The sequence below is a fragment of the Idiotropiscis lumnitzeri genome, chromosome 1, assembly GCF_059441095.1.
Source record: "Idiotropiscis lumnitzeri isolate Australia: NSW breed Sydney's pygmy pipehorse chromosome 1, RoL_Ilum_1.0, whole genome shotgun sequence".
Classification (NCBI taxonomy): Eukaryota; Metazoa; Chordata; class Actinopteri; order Syngnathiformes; family Syngnathidae; genus Idiotropiscis; species Idiotropiscis lumnitzeri.
In genome coordinates this window covers 986750-1008763 of record NC_142391.1, presented here as the reverse complement: position 1 = coordinate 1008763, position 22014 = coordinate 986750, and the positions used below count along the sequence as shown (strand labels likewise).

The 22014-nt window shown below is 47.0% G+C and overlaps 3 protein-coding genes, 1 long non-coding RNA gene and 1 other non-coding gene across 7 annotated transcripts; 4 read left to right on the top strand and 1 right to left on the bottom strand.

Annotated features, from left to right (window-relative positions):
* Positions 1-1661: 1661 nt before the first annotated feature.
* Positions 1662-8530, top strand: dkc1 (dyskeratosis congenita 1, dyskerin). Of its 2 annotated transcripts, none has more exons than XM_088313201.1 (15): positions 1662-1740; positions 2770-2819; positions 2896-2982; positions 3267-3358; positions 4105-4289; positions 4428-4492; positions 5025-5151; positions 5213-5343; positions 5803-5946; positions 6026-6146; positions 6779-6897; positions 6995-7098; positions 7847-7895; positions 7971-8114; positions 8279-8530. In XM_088313201.1, exons 1-15 carry the CDS (start codon positions 1725-1727, stop codon positions 8342-8344), a joined length of 1500 nt encoding a protein of 499 aa, XP_088169327.1. In that variant the 5' UTR covers positions 1662-1724; the 3' UTR covers positions 8345-8530. The 2 variants fall into 2 exon arrangements, with proteins under 2 accessions (XP_088169327.1, XP_088169320.1); XM_088313194.1 differs by having other exon boundaries at positions 1740-1804.
* On the top strand, positions 6190-6266 carry LOC148342550 (small nucleolar RNA SNORD83). The gene has a single exon (XR_015847057.1). It is a non-coding gene; the product is annotated as a small nucleolar RNA SNORD83 (small nucleolar RNA).
* Positions 8531-9284: 754 nt separating the features above from the next.
* cinp (cyclin dependent kinase 2 interacting protein) lies at positions 9285-15482 on the top strand. 2 transcript variants are annotated; one of them, XM_088309026.1, is made up of 5 exons: positions 9285-9359; positions 9726-9888; positions 10981-11071; positions 11143-11272; positions 12667-15482. In XM_088309026.1, exons 1-5 carry the CDS (start codon positions 9353-9355, stop codon positions 12873-12875), a joined length of 600 nt encoding a protein of 199 aa, XP_088165152.1. In that variant the 5' UTR covers positions 9285-9352; the 3' UTR covers positions 12876-15482. The 2 variants fall into 2 exon arrangements, with proteins under 2 accessions (XP_088165152.1, XP_088165143.1); XM_088309017.1 differs by having other exon boundaries at positions 10978-11071.
* znf839 (zinc finger protein 839) lies at positions 12869-20935 on the bottom strand. The gene is made up of 10 exons (XM_088309004.1): positions 19713-20935; positions 17875-18831; positions 17363-17494; positions 17158-17289; positions 16992-17084; positions 16597-16743; positions 15873-15977; positions 15727-15808; positions 15549-15654; positions 12869-13996 (listed from the first exon to the last, which is right to left on the bottom strand). Exons 1-10 carry the CDS (start codon positions 20628-20630, stop codon positions 13627-13629), a joined length of 3042 nt encoding a protein of 1013 aa, XP_088165130.1. The 5' UTR covers positions 20631-20935; the 3' UTR covers positions 12869-13626.
* Positions 15676-19183, top strand: LOC148342547 (uncharacterized). The gene is made up of 4 exons (XR_015845803.1): positions 15676-15986; positions 16252-16327; positions 16618-17308; positions 17381-19183. It is a non-coding gene; the product is annotated as an uncharacterized LOC148342547 (long non-coding RNA).
* Positions 20936-22014: the final 1079 nt, after the last annotated feature.

The window sequence follows — 22014 nt, the reverse complement described above, 5'->3', positions numbered from 1 at the left end:
CCGCCAGCGTGTGATCTCGAGGCACGCTGAGTCATCACATTTCATGGCCACAAGAGTGTTGCGTCACATTGAGGATGCGGCTCATGGCGACGTCTGTCAAAAGAGGGCCCACGCCTCCTCGCCTGCGGGCCGCACGACCGCACAGGCAGTTTGTCCGCCCTGATGCGTCGTGACAGGCCGACGGCTGGCATGTAAGCGAGCTTTTAGCACGCATGCACACTGTCAAGTATCTGTCTGTGTGTGAGTGTTGTCACTTGCAGTTTCTACTCCCATGATGCACTGAATCTCGCTTCAATGTCCAAATATTTGAAATTGTTGTCACTCATGGTTCAGATGTGTGTTTATGAATATATTTATGCAAATGATGAGATGAGTATCCTTGCAAAAGGCAGACTTGCTTTTCAAGGTCAAAGCTCGTATTGGATTGCAGTGCATCTCATGAAGTGTATTGTAAAAAATGACAACAACATGCTTGTAATATATATATATATATTATTTCTAAATAAAAAAAAACAGCTTGGGAGTTTGAGTGACATGAAATGAGCACATCCCAAAACAATTCAAATGAATACTCACATGTTCATTTCGAGCTGTTTGGTGCATATTGTACGACTTGATTAGTAAGCTTTTAATGAACTAAACAGAAAAACATCCAAATGTGATTGTCTGCTTTTGTTACCACTGAACACCGTTTTAGTTGAACATAGCTAACTTTAAGTGGTTGCTAGAAATTAGACCAACAGCGCCATCTGTCGATGTAAGACGTTCTCTCTGCAGCAGTTGATTGAGATGATTGGTAATGTTTATTTATTTATTTATTTGTATATTTATTTATGCGAAGCTGGTATAATTATTAAAATGAATATTAAGCTACATGATACGAATTTTACTACTCACTTAATGGTGAGTAACATTGCTAATGCTCCAATGTTTTGGGGACAAAATATATAATACCAAACTCAATTAATCCAATTTAGATGTCTGCTAATTTATAGGACACCAGATGAAAAGCGCTTTGTTTCAGCGCCAGCTGTTGTGAAATGCGCTGTTGTGGCAGTTGAAATGAGCACACACGACTGACTGTGAACACGTTTTTATTCCAAGACTGCCAACAACAGAATAACGCACAATCACAAATTCGCGCCAACAAACATTCACATGAATACGCCCCCAAACGGGATGGCTGCTGGGTGAGAGGCATGGTCCTAATGCCCGCCCACTCTATCAATTAAGTTGTATTGTATTGAATTTTAAAACTTCGTAACACCGTTCTTAACAGTGTTAAGGTAACGTGTTACTTTTGTGCGAAGTGATATAACAATTTAATCTTTATATTTCTCTAAGTGTAGTGACTTGGTGTCGTAACGCGTTACAAATTCGGGACTACAGTACACGTTCACTCATATAATTTAAACAGGGAACAGCATTGTTGAGTGGACGCCTCATTTTGTCTCTCTTCTAAGAATAAAATGCAAAACATTTCATGGATAGTCGATTATTACTGTGTTTTGTTTATGTATAGTTTGTTGATAGACTTTTATTTCTTTAATTCTGTGCTGTAGTAGCGCAATATGTCCACAGAAGGCAGCAGGGCGACTGGATGGAGCGGGTAACAACGACGGCGAATAAGAAGAAGAAGAAGAAGAAGAAGAAGAAGAAGAAGAAGAAGAAGTGAAAGGGGGAGGAGTAATAGCAGCAGCCAGAAGTGTGCTAGTCAGACGAAGATGGCGGACGAAGCTGGTAAGTCCTGTTAGCACGCTCCTCTGAACGCTTTTATTTATGTCTGTGGTTGATTCAATCGAAGGTAAATGTTATTTGGTTTTATTTGCAGCAATTTCTCGTGAAGGAAAAAATATTGACAAAAGTAAAATTACTCGCGGGTGACTTCTGCGACGGCACGTGGCCTGTCCAAATGGCCCTCCTTTTCTAATGATCGTTCTTCAATGACAATTTAATTGGAAATGAAGTCAAATGTGTAAGTGTAACAATTATGTTATTGTTGACGTCAAGTCTAATGCTCCCCGTCGTCGCTACTTTGGCCAAGCCACGTGTGCAAAACGGACAGGACTTCGTCTAACATTTTCCGACTACAATTAAAACTTGGTCGTCGTCTTCTGTTGTAACATTGTCATCCATCGTCTCTTTTTTTTCGAAGGAACGACTTACATTTCTTTGATCGGCCGGCCTTCAGGCGGCCCCCGTGCTGTTAGCATTGCGTTAGCCTCCATGTGCTAGCTGGCACGTGTTGCGTGGAGACCACGTGGTCTCATCCATTCGACAAACTGGGGAATTTGGAGCTCAGTCAAACAATTGATGGACAGTGTTGATGTTAAGTCACACGACTTGGGTAATGCGCGTGTTTATATGAATTGATCATCTGTCATCAGTATTTACGAAGTAATATTTGCATTTTTGTCACCCAGGTTTAGTGATAAAAATAAAATCCTATTTTCGGGTAATGAACTTTCCTTTGCTTCGGCTTTAACATGCTCAAATGTGGCATGTTTTGTAAGAATAACCTTGTGAAATTTAACACAAAACACTCAATAACCACACAAGAGTCAAGAAAAAACAAACAGAACTTCTGAACTTGGTTTGGTGGTCTTCTGTTTTAGTTTATTCCTTCCCCAGTTATGATGTGCATGTTAGACTTGTCGTGATTCTTTTGCCCTTCACGAGCGTGAATTGTCGCACCACACAAGCGGAGGTCTGATTGTGTTTTTGATGATCTCGGTCATGTTTTCATGCATTATGATGCTTTGTTTGTAGCTTCAGCAAAGAAGAAGAAGAAGGCCAAAAAAGTGGCTGAGGATGTTGGGGTGAGTGACACAATCAATGTATTTAAATCACATCAGTATGGCACCGATCAACGCCAAACTAAATGTCATTCGCCAGGAAATCCAGCAGAGCGGTGACTTCTTCATCCAGCCCGAAAGCAGAGTGCCCACATTGGACACGTCCCAGTGGCCCCTCCTTCTCAAGGTAACTGCACATTTGTCCCATTCCTCCTTTTCCGTCGGCGCGACATGATGAGTCCGTTTATCCATTCGCGGAGCGGTGACCCGCCCCGTCGCCCCGCTCCCGTTCTGGGGGCGGGTCCTCACCGCAAGCGTTTGAGACGCGATTCGGCGTTCTGCCGATGTCGCGGCTCAGCGTGGAGGCCCGGGGGGGTGGCCGCAAAGATGACATTCGGTCTGATCGCGCGCTCGCGCTCGATTTGTTGCTGCATTGCCTGTCCGGGACGTAACGGCTTCTGTTTCCTGTAGAACTTTGACAAGCTGAACGTGCGCACGGGCCACTACACGCCACTCCCCAGCGGGAGCAACCCGCTCAAGCGGAACATCCAGGACTACGTCAGGTAAGACCGCCTCATCCTCGACATGTCCACCTGTTGTCGGCCGGTTTCAGTCTCAAAAAGCGCTCAAATCCAAGACTAGTGAGTGCAGTTGAACTTTTTTTTTTCTTTTCCTTTTTTTATGCTGTGCACAGCTGGCCAGTAGGTGGCAGCATCCTGGCTGATCTACTGGAGTGAATGATGCTTTGCTTTCATGACTTTTGCAGACTTTTTTTTTTAGGACTCTGCATACTGAATGACATTTGGTCATTGTAGTGACCGGTTCTCTCGTTTGTCACCGGCACAAAAGAGAAAAGATTAGTTATCACTGTAGTAAAACACATTGTCCACCGTTTTGGGGTTCAACATTGCTGCACCAAATTGACCACTTTTGGGATTAGGCATAGGTTGGAAAAAGAAATCGGCGGTCTAACCGTGAGTAATAAATTAAAAAAAAATTCCCTCCTTTTTACACATTGTATCCAATTTTAAAACTGCACAAACTATAGAATAATTGTTCCAATATGATACATAAGTCATATCTGCAAGTTCAGGTATCAGAATGCAGCAAAACGTACCCTGCTTGGATGAAAAGAAAAGCTCTGAACCAGTGCTTGATGCATTTTAGCAGTTATTGAAACCTTGACTTTTGACAGCTGTGGTAAACTGGCAAAACCGTAATCGTCCAGACCGAAATGGAATGTCACATTTTGTGCGATTTATCCTTTAATCTGGAGTCTAAATGCGAGCTGGGTTGCGCCCCCCTGCAGGTCGGGCTTCATCAATCTGGACAAGCCGGCCAACCCGTCGTCTCACGAGGTGGTGGCGTGGATCCGGCGGATCCTTCGCGTGGAGAAGACGGGTCACAGCGGCACGCTGGACCCCAAAGTCACCGGCTGCCTCATCGTGTGTGTGGACCGAGCCACGCGATTGGTTAAATCCCAGCAGAGCGCAGGTATGCTTTTGCTTTTTTTCCCCTCCAATCGGCGGAAAGCGTAAGGTCCACCCTGGTGGGTCGGGCCTCGTTGAGCCGTCTCAATTCAACAAAAAAAAACAGCCACGCCCACTCCCTCCTCTCTGCTGTGTGTTGCAGGGAAAGAGTATGTGGGGATCGTTCGGCTGCACAACGCCATCGAAAGCGAGCACGCACTGGCCAGAGTAAGTCGTGCTTTTCTGATAAACGCTCTGCGACGAGGCGGAGTCTTGTTCTGCTCACATGCTTGTTGACGTGATTTTCAATCAGACTTCTGATTTATTTCTGAATCATTGTATCCAAAAAAATGTGCATTTAAACAAACCTGCGTTAAAATGATTGTAAATGTCTTTACCAAAATAATCACAGGCGGGATTGGATTCCTTAAGAAAGCGTTCGCTGTGTTGAATATCGGCTGTGGTGATTTAAAAAGTGCAATGTTCAACAACAATGCCTGAAGAAAATCTAAGCGCGAGGTCCTCGTACTTCTGACCGCTTGGTCGCCATCGTCAAAATCGGGAGCGAGGACATTGTGTATGGCTTTAAAAAGGCACACCTGGTGAGTGACGTGGGTGTCAGCCAGCAAATGATCCCTCGGAGGCAGATTTTGCGCCGACTTTGCCGAAATCAAATCGAGTTGTTTGATTGGATCGCTTTAAGCGCCTTTTTCTTTGTGACATTTTGAGGCGGTCGATCCAGCGTTGTCGTTGTTTTCAGGCGATTGAGACTCTGACGGGCGCTCTGTTCCAACGGCCGCCGCTCATCGCCGCCGTCAAGCGCCAGCTGCGAGTGCGAACGGTCTACGAGAGCAAACTGGTGGAGTACGACGCCGAAAGGAGGCTCGGTAAGCTCGGGTGGAAGGGGGGGGGCGCGATGAGAGGTTTGATGTCGGCGGCGTCTTTCAGGAATCTTTTGGGTGAGCTGTGAGGCGGGAACCTACATCAGAACGCTGTGCGTCCATTTCGGCCTGCTGCTGGGTGTCGGGGGCCAAATGCAGGAGCTCCGCAGGGTCCGCTCTGGAGTCATGGGAGAGAAGGTGGGCTTGGCGTCCCCTCGCACGATGTGGAAATATGAAAACAAAAATGTCCACTTGTCACATTAAACGTGATTGTCGAGGTAACTTGGAAACGTGTCCAAAATCGCCATCGCGGTTGTGTCACATATGACCCCAAAGTGTTGAGTTCAGTTCGACCGTGCGTGTCGCACTGCCAATGAAACTTTGGGACAGCAAACATGCAGCTGAGATTTTATTGAAAAGTAAAGTCTCGTTGCTGACACGAGGCTCTCGAATGCGCGCCATCAATGAATGGTGGACAGTTAATTTGTTTTCACCAAAAACGGCTTTACGTTATTTTGGAAGGACGGGAGGGAAATAATTATTTTTGCGGCCATTATTATTTTCGTTGGAAAAGCTGTTTTGGGTATAAATGTAAGCACTTATTCTCGTCTCCTTTGTCAATTGTTTTGTGTTGAAATGTCTTTTTTTTGGGCCTAGGACAACCTGGTGACCATGCACGACATCCTCGATGCCCAGTGGCAGTTTGACCACAACAAAGACGAGTCTTACCTGCGGCGCGTCATCTTCCCTCTGGAGAAACTTCTGGTGTCGCACAAGCGCCTGGTGATGAAGGACAGCGCCGTGAGTCGCCGCCCTCCTCCGTCTCCACAATGTCATCGGCTCGCCAAACGCATTTGACTTTGTACGTGCTGGTCTTCAGGTCAACGCCATCTGCTACGGCGCCAAGATCATGTTGCCGGGCGTCCTCCGTTACGAGGATGGCATCGAAGTCAACCAGGACATCGTGGTCATCACCACCAAGGGGGAGGCCATCTGCACAGGTGTGTGCGTATTTGTGCGTGTGTGTGTGTGTGTGCACGCGAGGCCACATGATGACGCATGTAGATCCAGAAGCCCTCGGGCTGTGGTGACCCACCATCTATCACCCTTGTCTGATGGCTCGTCCAAATATTTTGCAGGCTTTCATGTCAGTGTTAAAGATGAGAAAATATTTGGGATGGAAGTGTTTTTTTATTTAATGCAATGTTTTTTTAAATAGAATTTGTACAGGGATAACCCCCCAATATTGGATTTGAGATTTTTTTTTCCATATTTCATAGAATTCCTTCATGTGGGTGTAAAAGCTTTTGTAACATTTTTTTTGTTTGCAATATCTAAAATATTTTGGGCTTAGTCATTTACATTCTTTTAGGGGGGTTGAATTTTTTTGTTTTGCGTTGATCGTTTTTATTTATTTCATTTTTATTTATTTTTTTTAAATATAAATTTGGTTGGAAAATTTTTTTCCCCCAAACAAATATAATCCCTTTTTTAAAGCTCATTAGACATGTCAGCATCTTTATGCTAAAACTATAGTTTGTCTATTTTTTTTTTTTTAATAACATAGTACAGCTTTTATAGCAGCGTGTATGAAGGGCTCAACTTGTTCTCATCAATGTTTTGCTCGCATCAGCCGTGGCCCTGATGACGACAGCGGTCATCTCCACGTGCGATCACGGCGTGGTGGCCAAGATCAAGCGCGTCATCATGGAGCGGGACACCTACCCGCGAAAGTGGGGGCTCGGACCCAAGGTAAAGACCTGCAGAATCTGCTGCCGTTTGGGATGCCAAATGCAGCCAATGAAGTCGTAAACGGAGCTGTTGACCATTGCTCATTTTTGTCCACCAGGCAAGTCAAAAGAAGATGATGATTCAGGAAGGACTTTTGAACAAGCACGGAAAGCCCAACGGAAGCACGCCTGACACATGGAAGACGGACTACGTGGACTACAGGTAAAGCGCGTCTGCCGCCTGAGTTTATTTATTTATTTTTTATCAGTCTATAATAATAAGCTTGAATTTATAATGCACTATCTCAAAGCGCGACAGACTAGCAACAAAATAAAATCATAAATAAAATGTGTAGGCCTTTCAAAATCAAAAAGTTAAAAAAAAAAAAAGGTATAACACTCAACTGTGTAGCTGTTTTTTCAAAAGTGATGCTTGATTTTATTAGGGTGACATTTGAGTTGGTCTTCTAAATGAAAAATGCAGTTTGAGATTTTTTTTAAAAGCATTTTTTGTGTCATTAACCCCGCCCCCCAAAATAATCGTTTTCTTTGAGCCTTGGCTCCCGAGGCGTGCGTGTTGTCGCAGAGGGTTATCCTTGGCTGAGGTGTGCCGTCCTCTTCCTGGGAGTAACTCTGCTACAGAGACTCTCCGTGTGGCTTCTTCGCTCAGCCGATGGTTGCCTCAGCGATTAGCTGCTCTGAGTACATCTCATCTGAACGTAGTTGGAGATAATACGTTCTGGAAGCGTTACCTTAGCTTGTGTTTACATTTTCATCACTTGATTGATTCAAAATGAATTGGTAAGAAAATGGGCAAAAAATTTGCTTTATTTGCAAATGTTGTATTTGGGGATAAATCTGTCTGCTTTTATGGCATTTCCACAGGCACGTGTTGACTTTATGATATACCCCCACTTCCCACCTGTCATGTAATCTTTAATCAAAACCTTTGTCTATTTTTAACCCCGTAGTGCCACCGCTGCTGCCAAGGAGTCCGAAGCACCCAGCGTGCTAGCTAAGGTAAATTCATCAGCAGCTCAAATGTTAGCCTCCCAACCTACTCTCGCTCACCCTTCCCCAATTTCCTCTGCGCAGAGGAAGAGGGAAGCGGCAGAAAACGAAGTGGATGCCACGTCGGCCACGGAAGAGACACCCAAACAGAAGAAAAAGAAGAAAAAAGAGAAACCCGACGAAATGGAGGATGCGACGACTGCAGCGGCCGCCGAGCCACAAGTAGAGGTTAGTTCACTAAAAACGTAGTATGCACTTTTCTTATTTTGCACATTTCCCACTTCAGCTATGTATCCATAATGTACTGTTAACATGAAATTGTATCTTTGTTGAAAATTGCGCTTTAATCCACAAAGCGTGATGTTTCAACTATTTTTTTACGATGTTTGCAGCTTGAAAGTGGCAAAAAGAAGAAAAAGAAAAAGAAAGCCAAAGATGACGACAAAGCTTCCGAGTGACCCCCGCAACCTCTGCTCATTGTTGAACTGAGATGTTTTTTTTGTTTTTATACACTTTATGTTTGACTTGTAAATAATGTCTTTGGAAATAAAACTCTACAAGTTTGTGACATTTTAGAAGAATCTAAAATGAAAGGTTGATTCTATGTATCAAACATGTCCATCAATTAAAAAAAAACAACTTAACATTGACTTGAGTGAATTCAAATCAGGAATGCCAAAAACGCTATTAAACTTTTTTTAATTCCACATAAGTGGACATTTGGTGTGATGGGAGCAGTGCGTCGATTTCAATGGCGTGACGTCATCTTTATAGTGACGCCGCCATGAAACGAGAGAGAAAAGTTCGCGGAATTTCCTAGGAATGCTGCTTTTCTACCTCCTGCCCAATTGCTCCTCAGATAAGAAAATAAAAAGGAGCGTGGCCGCAACACACGACGAATCTTTCCGTCCACACGAGGCGAGAGATGGCTATTCTACTGCGCATGCGTGTCACTTTAGGGCCGCATAATGTCACACACTAGAGGACAAAAGTCGCATAATATAGAATGCGAACGCTTCCCCCAAAAATGTAAGTCCACCAAATCCGAGTTGAACGTTACGACTTCGTGTGAACGCAAGAGAAGGGATGTTTAAATTTGATACGTTTTTTACTTACGTTTAGGAGGAAGTTTAATTGTAGCCGTTTTTTTTTAATAGTTTTATCCAATATGACAATTCTCCATTCTTTGAAAGGATGTTTTCAAAATTCGGATCCCCGTGACTTTATCCTACAGGTATACAGAAAGCTAGCCTATTTAGGAAAACTAAGTAACTGGGTTTTGTGCCAATCAAAATAAGCCTCCCAAAAATGGAAGTCCGACCTGTCGACGCCTAACACTTTTGTTCATGTGAAATCTCGTTTATTCATCCAGCAGGGGGCGGTAACGGCTCATTTGACAATCACGACACCACCAGCGAGGAAAATCCCGGAAGTCATCGTGCGTCGTCTGGAGGAATTTCAAACACATGGAAGGTAAAATAAAGCAGCGAATTTCATGTCTGTGCACAAACGTGTGTCTAAATGAGCTTAATTTATAGTATCGACCCTGAGTTTGACGTAGTAGTTCAAGTGTTTTTTTAATCAAAGGCTTGTATTTGTCCATTTATCATTTTCTTCGCAGATGTAAGCAAAAATAATTGATTTTGACGTTTAATTCCCGCATTTCACCGATTACTAATATGAAGCAGTGTTTAAAATGGCTTCTACAAAGTTAGATGTTGTGTGAAAGAGTTACTGCCCTACAATGGAACAGATTGTGTCAGTAAACTAAGCGAAGTGTGCTTGTGCGTGCGTGCGCGTGTGCTTGTGCGTGCGTGCGCGTGTGTGGACTGCTACCAGGTGACGTCGCTACCATGAACAGGAAGTGTTCGGCTGTCACAGGAAGTGGCCGTAAACTGAAGGACAACGCGGCTGACTGGCACAACTTGATGCTGCGCTGGGAGAAGCTCAACGATGAAGGCTTCATCATCGCCACGCACATCGTCAACGCCAGGAGAAACAGGTGGCCACTATACGTTACTGTTAGATGTCATGTAAATTTACTGCACGTAAAATACTGAATTATTCTAAAAAAAAACATTATTTGGATGATTATACAAGACAAAAACTTGCCATCAGCAGTGTTAGGGGCCTGGGTCGAGCTCGATAATTATCTATACCCCATTGTGGGACTAATAAAGGACATCTTTATCTTTATGCCACTAAATGTGACAAAGCACAACCGGATGAAACTCCTCAACTCATATCGACATCGTACGTGGGCACCAAAGAATCTACCAGATAAAAGCAAAGCACTTAATTTGTCTAAAAGAGCTCGTCAACGTCACTCCGAGGAACAAGGAAGCCCCCCCGGTGGCGACAAACGCTACTTTGTCTCAATGAAGCGCCTCAACTCACTAAACATAATTCCTTGCAGCCGACATGCCATTGAACGTCAGCAAAGCACTAATTTTCTCGAGATGAAGCACCTCAACTTACTCAACGTAATTCTTTGCCACAAGATGCCACTGAATGGAAGCAAAGCACTACTTTTGTTCAGAAGACGCAACTCAACATTGAGCCTTGGCACCATGATGCCACCAGGTGGCAGCAAAATACTACTTTGCTCTAAATCAAGCTCCTAAGTTCACTTCACCTTAGTTCCTCGCCACCACGATGCTAGCAGATGGTGGCAAAGCACTACTTTGTCCAAAAGATTAGCCTCAATTCACTCAACCTAATTCCTTTGATCCAAGATGTCACTAGATGGCGACAAAGCACTACTGTGGTGCAACGGAAGCTCCGAAACTGACCTCAAAATAGAATGTTTCCACCAAAATACCACCAGGAGGAGGCAAAGCACGACTCTTTTTAGACGAAGCTCGACTCACTTTAACTGTTTTCCACTGCTTCGAGATGCCATCGGGTCTAAAAGAAGCTCCTTCAACTCAATATGAGCATCATTTCTTAGCACCGAGCTGCCACCAAATGGTGCGGCAAAGCACTACATTTTTCCAAATGAAGGTCTGCACCGCATGTTAGCATCGTTGTAGCCGAGATTGCTGAGTGGCCTGCATGCTAATGGTAGCGCGTCTCTCTACTCACTGTGAAGCAGCGAGGCGGTTGGATCTTCGGGGGATCTCGTGGTCGGGAATTTGACGCTTCGGGAGGATTGTGAAAAACTGGAGGACGTCGTCAACAAAATGGTGACCAAAATGTTGGAATTGTGCGCAACGTTGCAAGTGTTTGTCGGCCCTAATGTGGAATTTCCTGCCAGGCGGCCATCGTGGCCAAGATGGAGCGCCTGATGGCGTCCCAGCGAGGTCTGGTGGACCTGGAGGAATTTCAGTTTGGGCCCCAAGGCAGGAAGGTTGCGCTCTTCCACAGCTGGAAGGCCAAAGACTTTGGTGAGCTTTCGCTGCCTCCTTTTATGGACAAGTCAACCCACATGAGATCGTATCAAGCGCCTTTCACGCAGCCCACAGGTGTCAAACTCCGGTCCTGGAGGGGCCGTCATCCTCCACGTTTTTCATCTCTCGCTGCCACAAGACGCTTGATTCAAATGATGTGCATCGTCGGGTTGTGTGACGGCAGGGACAGATCCAGGAAAGCCGCCCTCCAGGACCGGAGTTTGACACCTAAGAGGCAGTCTCTCTGCTAAATCGGATTTGTGTCGATGAGGGACGGGATTTTGATGGGCCGGGCGAAAGGCAATCTAATAGAGCGCGGTGACGTGTGTGCTACTGAAAGGTGAACGTGGAAAGACGGTGTGAAAGGGGCTGAAGCCAGTTGAGGTGGATACAAAAGGGCAAATGAAAGACTGACAAGGAAATGTACATGTTGCCGAAATATGGTGAAAAGCGCGGCACGATGGCCTCACTGTGCAGAGGTTGTGGGTTCGATTCCGGCTTCGGCCTTCCTGTGTGGCGTTTGCATGCTCTCCCCGTGCCTGCGCGGGTTTCCTCCGGGTACTCCGGTTTTCTCCCACGTTCCAAAAACATGCGTGGCCGGTTGATTGGACGCTCGAAATTGGCCCCTGGTGTGAGTGTGAATGGCTGGCGACCAGTCCAGGGTGTGTAGATAATCACCCTCTTTTGCACTTTGAGGCATAGGTGTCAAACTGTGGCCCGCGGTCCAAATTTGGCTCACAGTGTAATGTTATTTGGCCCGCGAGGCTCTACCAAATGTCTACTATACCATTTTACAGTCTATATAATAGTAACATTCAAAATGATAATAGTGACACTGTATTGCATTAATAAAACCACTTAAAATAAAAAAAAATCAGCATTTATATTGTTTTTACAAAATTAAATGCTGGTTTTGGTGGAATTTTACTTTTCGGCCCATTCTATATTTGAGTTTGATGCCCCTGGTTTCAGGTATACCATGTGTTGTGACACAAAAAAAAAATATACATACATTTTTTGGCTTAAACATCTCACCTCTGCTAAACCCTTCGTAAACGGATCATTCACTTCTACCCTCGAAAGGAAATGGCAAGGTGCTGATATTGTGGCTGAAAGGGGCTCCAAAAAGGTAAATTGCACAAAAACTTTTGCCAAGTAAATGCAGCAGTGTGAAAAAGATCAGTTAAAAAGGAAGACGGATGGCGAAAATGTCGTTTTAACGGATCTGTAAAAAGGTAAATACGTCAAAGGTGATGTGAGAGGAGGGGCAGAAAAGTAAAATTGTTCACGGGACGCCTGGGTGAAAGTCACGTAAAAGTGAAATGTTGCAACGTGAGAGCAGATTGGAGAAGGGCTTAAGATTGCAAAAGGTGACTTTTGTTTTCCTTTAGCGTCATCGTGCGGCATCCTGCTGCAGTCGTTCACGTCGGAGCTGCGTCTGAAGCGCGTCCTCCTCCGCGAAGTGGCTCACAGCACCCACTCGGACCTCGGCCTGGTCTACCTTTCGTGCTGGCTCCATCAACCGCTGGTGCCGGCGCGCGCCGGCCTGGCCCTGGAGGCGGTCCTGCTGGAGACGGGCCAGCGACACCTTCCTGGTTGACAACGGCTTTTATTGTGAAAACAGGAAACAAGATCAACGGGCGTACACGAGCGCTATCCAAAAAGTCGTAAAAATAGTGCAGCTTTGTTTCTCACATTTATCTACATATTAACAATGCAAATATGAAAAGAAAAAAAAAAACATTTACAACAAGCTTTTAAAAATCAATCCATCGCTTGCGAAAAACGTTTGGATCGCGACAATGTGGAGAAGACGTGAGAAATAAATAGAAACTTAAAGGAGCATTCCACAAGGTTCCATTTACAAAGTCTGCCAACTGACGGGCCAATCACAGACTTTGTTGCAGAACCTTCCGGAACCAAGTCTCTGATTTGCTCCACGATCGGCCACCAAGCTGATCCCTTCCTGAAGGTCCCGTGACAAAGTCTGCGCTTGGCGGTCCCGCTTGTTTTGTTCCAAAAGCTTCCGTAACAAGTTCTGTCCAAGAGTGGGACAAAACCGCGAGGGCAGCCATTTGCCAACCTGCTTCCAGAAAACATCCGATACAAAGTCGACCCGCTCGTCTTGCTTTTTTCCAGAAAGTTCCGTGTGGGGTCTTTGTTACGGAACCTTCTGGAACAGATCAAGCCGGACGATCAATCTCAGATTTTATTCTGCGAGGTTCCGTAACAAAGTTTGTGATTTTCCGATCGCCCGCGAGTTCTCCTTCTTCCGTTAGTTCCGTGAAAAGTCTGTGAATTTCCGTCCAGCTTCAGCTTACTTCATTCCAGGACGTTCCGCCGCTGGCCATTCAGCTGGCTTTGCCGGGGTCGGCCGCCTCGATGCCCAGCAGGGCCTGCACCGCCTCCAGGGGGACGCCGTCCGGAGTCTGAATGTGCATGGTGGTCCCGTCCGGCCCGTTGACGATGACGATGCCGTCCGTGTCGCTCAGGCCGTCCGTTTCGATGTAGATCTCCTGACCTTCCTGCACCATACACGTCTCCGGAAGCTTCTCGGGCTCCGCAAGATTCTCGAGTTCCCGCGGCTGCTCGCTCGGGGCCGGGACGGAGGCCGGACACTCGGTGGGCGTCGGCGGCGGCGGAATTTCCGCCGCCTGCTGCTCGGCCGTGGTCATTTCCATGGGGACGGCAGCTGGAGGAGTGTGGGCGGGGCCAGCCGAGCTGAAGGAGCAAATACTCAAAATGAGTAGAGGTACCTTGACTCACAAGCGGAATTCATTCTGTGACCATGCTCTGAACTCAAATCAATTTGCGCCACTGAAAAGAATGCAAATGCTACTAATTTGTTCCAGGCTCCCCAAAACCATTTGGAATGCGTCTTTAAATATGACAAAAATCACAGTATTGTATTAAAAAAAACTTCTATTAGGGCTCAATTTTCAAACTTCAGCCAATACTTTAAAAGTGGCATCAATCACATTTGAAAATAGTGGCAGGATTTTATTCAACCAAATATCGATATACAAGTCCCGTAAATATTGGTTGGTCAACTTGTTTGCTTTGTGCTTCAAACCACACAAAAAAAAAAAAAAAGACCCTGGAATGTGTTTTGGACAGTGTGCCCCGAGACGGAAGCTTAAAACTTCCCAAGATCGGGCCACCATCAGTTCTCGGTTGACGTTGCAGTCCGCACAGCGGTGACCGAATAATTTGTGCGACAAGTCAACGCCATTTTGCGTCGGTGACCCGGAAGACAAAGCGAGTCGGGCAGCACGTGAAAATTTGCTTCTTTGCCAATTTGCTCAAGTTGGAAAAGTTAACCGGAATCCTAAATTCACATGAAGTCACAAATACAAAAACGTTCTGGAGGTGTTAAGCACAAGTATGGAGACAATTATTAATAATTAAAATTGTCATCGCCGTTGGTCAGGAACAAGAACATTTTGATAACAGATTCCAGGACCGTAGAAAAAAAAAGGTCGAGCAGAACAGTAAGCGAGGAAGTAAAAATATTTCCTGACTTGTTTGCAGCAGCCAGTTGTCGTAATTGTGTTTGGATCTGCCAGTGGAAGCCCCTCCTCCTCCGCGTGGCGCAAATGAAGCCAATTCTCGCTCAATGTAAACGCGTTTCCCGCCATCAAAGTCACGCAAGTTAACGTGAGGCAAAAGTTTGGTCATGGAATGAAGTCAAACAGTAGTGGGGAAAAAAAATTCTCAAAGTTGGAAAAAACAAAAATTTATGGGAATAAACAAAATGGAAGGTTAGCTCCTAACGGGGAACTGAAAAATATTTGAAGCATAAACAACCAGATTTCATGCAAGTGTCAAATTTCTGGATTCGGAACATCCATCCATCCATGATCTGTGGCGCGTCTCCTCACGATGGTCTCGCGTGCCGGAGCCCATCCCTGCCTCCGCGTGGGAAAATACAATCCAATCTTTTTTTGGTTCTTTTTATCTAGCGGTAGTTGTGGGAAAAGTAGCTCGATTTGTTTCTAGTCACTTGGAGAAAACTGAGCATTCTGACTTTCTGTGCTACTCCTGAGCCCGTCGCCTGGTCGTCATGGTAACAAAAACCATATGCGGCATTTTTGCATGACAGAACCCCCCCGCCCATGTTTTTGTTATTTACCCTTTGTGGATTGTAACAAGAAAGTCAAAACGTTCATTAAAGACAAGTGAGAACTCTTGAAAAAAAACAAAACAAAACGTGCCTGCTTCGATGTTGTGCGCCGCATTTTTGATGTTTTCTACATTTTGATGCTTCACTCACGCTTTGGCTTCACTGGGAATCGACGGCGTTGCTGCCGAGGAGGCGGCGCAAGGCGTTGGCGTCACGGGGGCCACCGAGGTCACCACGGGGCTGGCGGAGGTCACAACTAGTGTGTTAGAAGGTCAGAGGTCAATGTTTGAGCTTGGCGAAGGGCCGCCAACCTCTCCTACGGACGTACCTGCTCTCTCGATTCCGTTGTGTTGCAGCGGAACGCTGTTCTCCATCTTGAAGCGCTTGGATGGCGGCAGCATCTTGGAATTCTGCCGCGGACAAAGACGGACTTCAGTGGCCGAGCGGGACCAAGCGAGGACTTGAAGAGCTTACCTCCATGTAACGGCTACTTTTGTTGCTCACGCTGGACACCGGAGAGGCGCCAGGGAGAACTTTCATCCGGTTGACCTCGTCAAGGATGCCCAGAGACCGCGCCACCTACGAAAGGTGCAAAATGCTCAACTTTCTGGGATTTTCCGATCCACGGCTTCGTTTTGTGGGTCTGCTCACGGCCAAACAAATTTCACGTCGCCGGGTCCGAATGTCTTCGGAGGCTTCATTTTCTATGAATGATTGATCTTTGAATGACGCCAAGTTCCGACCAACGTGAGCCCCAAGTTGTCACATGAATCCAAAATGGCCAATTTCCCGCAGCGTCTTCTTGAGACAATTGCATGCCAAATTTCACGTCGCTCACCGAGACTGCTTTCAGGTGCTGAATTTGCAAAGTCACTACGAACGGTTCATCTTTGAAGAAATCCAGAATGGCGCAGACTGCTTCTTTTCAGGTATGTGTTCTTGAGATGCCCGCCAAATTTCATATTAAGAAGCACAACTGCCACCAGGGGCGGAATTTTCAAACTTTTTAGAAAGACTTCATCTTTGTTTTCATTGAATTTACTCCATTTTAGTCGGTCAAGTGGAAGCACAAAATAAAACGATCACGCACCTAAAATGGCCACTTTCAACTAAAATGGCAAACTTGTCTTTTGCGGCACGCAATTCTGACCATGACATGATCTTCATGACAACCATGAAACTTTTGCGCTCCGCTCACCTCGATGTTTCTGATCTCCAGGGGTGTGGCTCCTCCTTGTGGCGCTATGATGTAATCCTGCGCGGCCTGTCTCACTTGCGCCTGAAGTGATTCGAACTCGCGGTAAACATCCGGAAAGTGAGTACGAGGTGGACCGCTCCGCTCCACCTGGAGTGCAAAAAAAGATTGCCAAGAAGTCAAGAAGCCATTTTGGCCTTCTTTACACTCACGCCTCATTTTCCGACTTGCTTGACGAACACTCGGTATTCACGAGAAGACTCCCTCCATCTACATGACTTGACACGTCTGCATTTTCGCGAGCGTGCCTTTTATTATGTCGCAAGCCACAATTGTGCTGCCCAACCGACTTCCGACGTGTACACGGGTGACTCCGGAGTGTGAGTTTGTGTTCATACCTTGGCCAGCAACATGTCCCACACACTTAAGACTTTAGTCAGACGAGGAAGAACGATGTCCATCAGCTCCTCGTCCTCGCACTGATCCACCAGCTGCAGACGGACAAGACGGCCGTCACGAAAACGAACGGAGGACGCTTACGAAGCCACCGACAAGCGAGCAAACCTCCTGCAGTCGCTCCCGTCTCCGCTCCACTTGCAGCTCGCCGCTGGCCGCGCCGCCGCCACCCAGCTTGGGGGGCCGTCCGGGGCGTCCCCGCCGACCCATGAGGCTGAGGCTGCCCGACACCTGAACGAACTTCAGCGCACGTCCACTTGTAAGCCACTTTGCTTTTTATTTAAACCTGCTACCATTTTCAAAGTAATCTTACCTTGGGTGGCACCCCCAGGCCCCGTCCGCGGCCCCGCCCCCGGCCGCGCCCCCTTCCACGTCCTCGGGGCCTGCCCGGACCCCGGTGGTGGACGCCCCGGAATCCTCCAGCAGATGCCGCCGGGCCCGACTCCTGCGACAACGAGGCAAGCGGCGGTGACCGCACGATCAGTCGATCAACATGTACAGGTGACGGAATTGAGCGCTAACTCAAATTTTGACGGAACTGAGCAAGCCGTTCATTTGGACGTATCGCTAAACATGACGCAATATCATTAACATTAGCATCCTAGAGCGATCACAATCCTCAGTCGGATCGAACGACCCGGCGGCGGTAACGGTGCGCCAGCTAATTGGCATGAACGGCCGCTTAATTATTAGCATGTCATGCTAATTAGCAGCCAGAGTGTACGGAACACTCAGCCGATACGTAGACGTAACAGAACAAGCCGCTGGTTAGCATGTAGCGCTAATGGAACAAAACTATGCTCAAGATGGGAATAAGCCGCATACTTTGTCGGTTGCCATGGCAGCGGGTTTCTCCTCCGTTTCCTCCTCCTTGGCGGCGTCCTCTATCATTTCCATGGCAACCTCTTGCGCCTGTCCGTCGGTAGCGGGGGTGTGGTGGGGCGGCGCTTCGCCAGCTGGCTCGGGTTCACCGTGGGTGGGGTTGAGCTTGTAGTGCCGGTTGAGCCCTCCCAGTCCGATGTAGGCCTTGTCGCAGGTCTGGCAAGGGTGCGATCTGGACTTGTGGCTGTAGGCCAGCAAGGTGTCGGCATCTTGGGCACCGTCCTTTCTGTCCTCGTCCTCCATGCTCATGTCCGAGTAGTCGTCCGAATCGGACTGGTGGCTCTCGGCCAGGTCCTCCGTCTTGATGAACTTGTAGTCTTTGGCTTTGTACTTGGGCGGTCTTGAGACCCGACCCGACCTGGTCTGCACCTTGACCGCCTTCTTCTCTTTCTTCTTCTGCTTCCTCACTTTCTCTTTGTCTCGATGTTTGGCCGCAGAGGTGGCGGCCGCAGCCACGGCTGGTGGGGCCGCCACGGGTGGGCCGGCCTTGATTGTTGGGGCGACGGTCGGTTTGACTGGAATCTTAGCGGCGCCGTTGGCGGGGGTCTTGAGCAGCGACACGTTGGCCAGTTTAACGGTGGGGGTGGGCGGCGTCTGTGCGGCGGCGGTGACAGCGACGGAGGCGGATGCGGCAGCGGGCAGCTTGTGGACCAATGGCAGCAAAGATCCCACCACGGGGGCAGGGCTCTGGAGGAGCAGCTGGATGGGGGCGTCGCCTAAGTTCTGCTGCAGGAACAACTGCTGGCCCTGCTGAGCTACCATTGGCTGGATGTGGATGATCTGAGTGCTGCCATTGGTCGACAATGTCACCTGCGGTTGATTGTTGTGCTGCTGGGAGGCGGGGCGGGGCTTCATTTCCTGTTTGGGAGGAGCCTGAATCTGGATCCTGACTGGTTCTGGCTATAGATATGAAAGGAAAATTAACATTTCGAATAGCTTCAGGAAAACCGCCTGCTTCATGTCAAAATGTGTTTATCTGACCGTGCGCATGTGCAGAAATGATGTTAGCGTTGCCTCATTTTGGAAGTGGGACAAGTTTAGGAACCTGACACTCAAACAGAATATGGATCGTCAATATTTTTACAAGAGTATGTGAAAGTCTGTCGTGACCAAAGATGCCGCACTTCCTGGAGTGACTGGCGAACGACATGTCCAAAAGCCACGAAAATTCTAATCGAGCCACGTGGTGACTCGGCGTTGGTCACAACACATCTTTGTTTCATATCTGTCAATAAATGATTCTTTTCTGATACTATAGCAATACCGGCATCAAAGCCAAACAACGTTTCTTGTGACAAAAAGCTCATTTTCGCCACTCGTTGGCCAGAAAAAGGATTTTTCTGATTACTACAAAATAGAAAATGCGAGAAACACACAAAGGAATCGACTGCGATTTCTTTTGATGGGTCACGCAACATTTGGTGGTTCTCGAAAAACCTGTCACAACGCTCTAAAGTGGTTCGCAATATGGAGGACTCCGCTTTGAACACGTCTGACAGTGAATGAGTAAATCTAGTGGAAGCTGCAGACGAGGAAGATAAAATCGACTGTCATAAATTATTGTCCAAAAAAGTTCAGAACAGCTTTTATGAATCGTCCAAGGGTGAAGGCTAAAATCATCAATCAAGCCATTTTCTGTAGCACTCTGCTTTCGCTAAACAACACTGAAGGCTTTGTTTGCTTCTTCTACTTGGAAGTATATGCGACATCAAGGTGAAAGGTCATTCAGGATGGCGCCTCAATTTATTTATGTCATTTGAAAGTTTTTGTAGCGTGCTTACCTTAGACTGAGTCAAGTGGACCGTGCTTGTGCTGCTTCTGCTGCCCTGCAAAGTAGCCTGCTGAGCAACGCTCTTCAGGTGCTGCGAAGCATTCTGGACCTGGACGACTTGTTTTACCACCTGCTGCGGGGTCTGGACCTGGACTAGCTGCTTCACTGCCTGCTGCGGGCTCTGGACCTGGACTAGCTGTTTGACTGTGTGTTGCTGCGGAGTCTGGACCTGAAGCACTTGTTTTGCTGCCTGCTGCGGCGGGCTCTGGATCTGGACTATCTGTTTGACCGGCTGCTGCTGCAGGGTCTGGACCTGTTGCTGGGTCTTGCCGCTCACCTGGCTGATGACCTGCTGCAGCTGGCTGGGGTTGAGGGCCACACCGTGGACCGGGCTGCTTTTTACCACCTGGCTCTGCTGGCTCTGTTGCAGCAGCTGGGCGGCCTCTCTGTCCGACACCTGAACCACCTCCTGCTTGCTGAGCTGCTCCAGCAGAGCCCTTTGCTCCTCCGGGGTCAGCCCGGAGCCCTCCATCAGGCTGCCGTCCGGCTGCACGTAGATGATGGTGGTGTTGCTCATGTCGGCGCCCAAGCTGGAGAACTCGGTGCCCACCAAGATGCTTTGTTCCGTCTGTAAAAAGTCCACGAGCTGAGCCTCCCCGATCGCGGGGGTCACGACGGAGACTGTCTGGGCCAGGTCCCCGGAATGGTCACCCTGCTCGCCGGACACCGCGAGCGAGCTTCCCTCGCATTCTCCGGGCGTCGCGGCTGGGCTACGCGGGGCCGGCTCGGTGCTTGGGGCGACGGGCTGCGGTGGGGTGGCGTCTTCGGGCTGCGTGGAGTCCGCGGCGTGGGTCTGAGTCGGGAAGCGAGGAGGCTCCGTGGCTGTTATTGTTCTCTCGGACCCGCTCTCATCCTCGTTGTCCGCCATTTTGGCTGCGCGGCTGCTGCTAGCTAAGCGGCTAACAGGGACCCTGTCTGCGCCTCAAAGGAAATGCAATCGTAACGCCACACGATTAGAGAAGTCGACACTCGTCGAGAAAATGTGCGTGTTTGGAAGTGAAATGCGCTGCTGCTGTGAAGAACAACATGAACACCGGAGGAGGAAAAAAACGGGGCGCAGATGACGGAACCTTGGAGGAGTTTTTCAGATAGCCTAGCATTGACTTCGCCTAGCCGCTCTAGACGGGAGGCGAAAAGTCCAAACTGGATCGTGGAGCGAACTTGCACCTCGCGTTATAGTAATCCCCCCCCCCATACCGCATCCCACCCCACCCCCTTTGGTCGCGGTCGCCGGGGTTACAATCTTCTGAGAAAGTGAAAATCCGCGATCTAGTAAAGTTCCAATCGTTTTCGGTTAATGTGGCTGGCGGAATCCAAAAATGGCAACTTTTTTTTTTTTTTTTTTTTTTTTTTTAGAATCGGCTCTAGTTTTTGAGATATTCTATATTTGTGTTTTAATAATACACACATTATGACATTATTTTTCTCTTTGACCTACAATTCTGATGAAACTGTCTTCTCAGGCATGTCCAAACAATATTTTTTCATTTTTGATGCACTTTTGTGAGAGGAGGTGGCAATCGCTATTGCAGCGAGCCTTCTATATGCAAATCATGCTTCATGGGAAAATCAGGCAGAAATTCTGCAAATTAGGCAATTTTACGAATAAACATCAGATTTTTGTAATGCGGAAATAAGTGACGACTACTTTTAGTCACATCCATCCATCTGTTACCTATTCAGCTTTTCCTCACAAGGTTCGCGGCTCTTAGTCACAAGTACATTACATAAACTGTCAGATCTCATTCGTCAATCATATAATACGAAATAAAATTGTCAAAGTTCACCAATTTTCTTGTACTACTGTCGTGCTTGTTTGACTTTTTCTAGAGAATATATGCCGAGCATTTTAGATATCCCAAAATTAATATTAAATCAATTAATTTTCAAAAATCTGAAGTAATTAAAAAAACGTATGACATATTCTAACTCAGTAGATCAAAATTACACAGAAACCATTAAGATATCTTTGGCATTCGAAAAAAAAAATTTTTTTTATAATAGAAAATTTAAAGTATTAGTATTTTCACCTCTTTACAATTCCTACTCATTTTGAAAGCTACCTAGTCTTGGTTCAGGCTTTCACATGTATGCGTTTAAGACAAAAACTTTTTAATGAACAGAAAATGTTAAATTATCTTGAGATTCATAGAAGTACTTATACTTGTTTACCACGACTATTTTTTTCATGAGTCGGGAAATCCACTTCCCGGGTTTTTCATTTGCCCCATTTTTGCTTGCATTCAATTCTT

Bases quoted from the DNA above. Each gene is read 5' to 3' on its own strand.
- dkc1 (XM_088313194.1), top strand. From the start codon at position 1,780: ATGTCTGTGGTTGATTCAATCGAAG. The intron at 2,983-3,266 runs GTAACTGCACAT...TGTTTCCTGTAG, and splicing joins AGTGGCCCCTCCTTCTCAAG to AACTTTGACAAGCTGAACGT. The intron at 5,344-5,802 runs GTGGGCTTGGCG...TTTTGGGCCTAG, and splicing joins CTGGAGTCATGGGAGAGAAG to GACAACCTGGTGACCATGCA.
- cinp (XM_088309017.1), top strand. The intron at 9,889-10,977 runs GTGGCCACTATA...CTCACTGTGAAG, and splicing joins GTCAACGCCAGGAGAAACAG to CAGCGAGGCGGTTGGATCTT. The intron at 11,072-11,142 runs GTGACCAAAATG...ATTTCCTGCCAG, and splicing joins AGGACGTCGTCAACAAAATG to GCGGCCATCGTGGCCAAGAT.
- znf839 (XM_088309004.1), bottom strand. From the start codon at position 20,630: ATGGCGGACAACGAGGATGAGAGCGGGTCCGAGAGAACAATAACAGCC. The intron at 16,744-16,991 runs GTATGAACACAA...TTTGCACTCCAG, and splicing joins GGGACATGTTGCTGGCCAAG to GTGGAGCGGAGCGGTCCACC. The intron at 15,655-15,726 runs GTACGTCCGTAG...CTAACACACTAG, and splicing joins CAACGGAATCGAGAGAGCAG to TTGTGACCTCCGCCAGCCCC.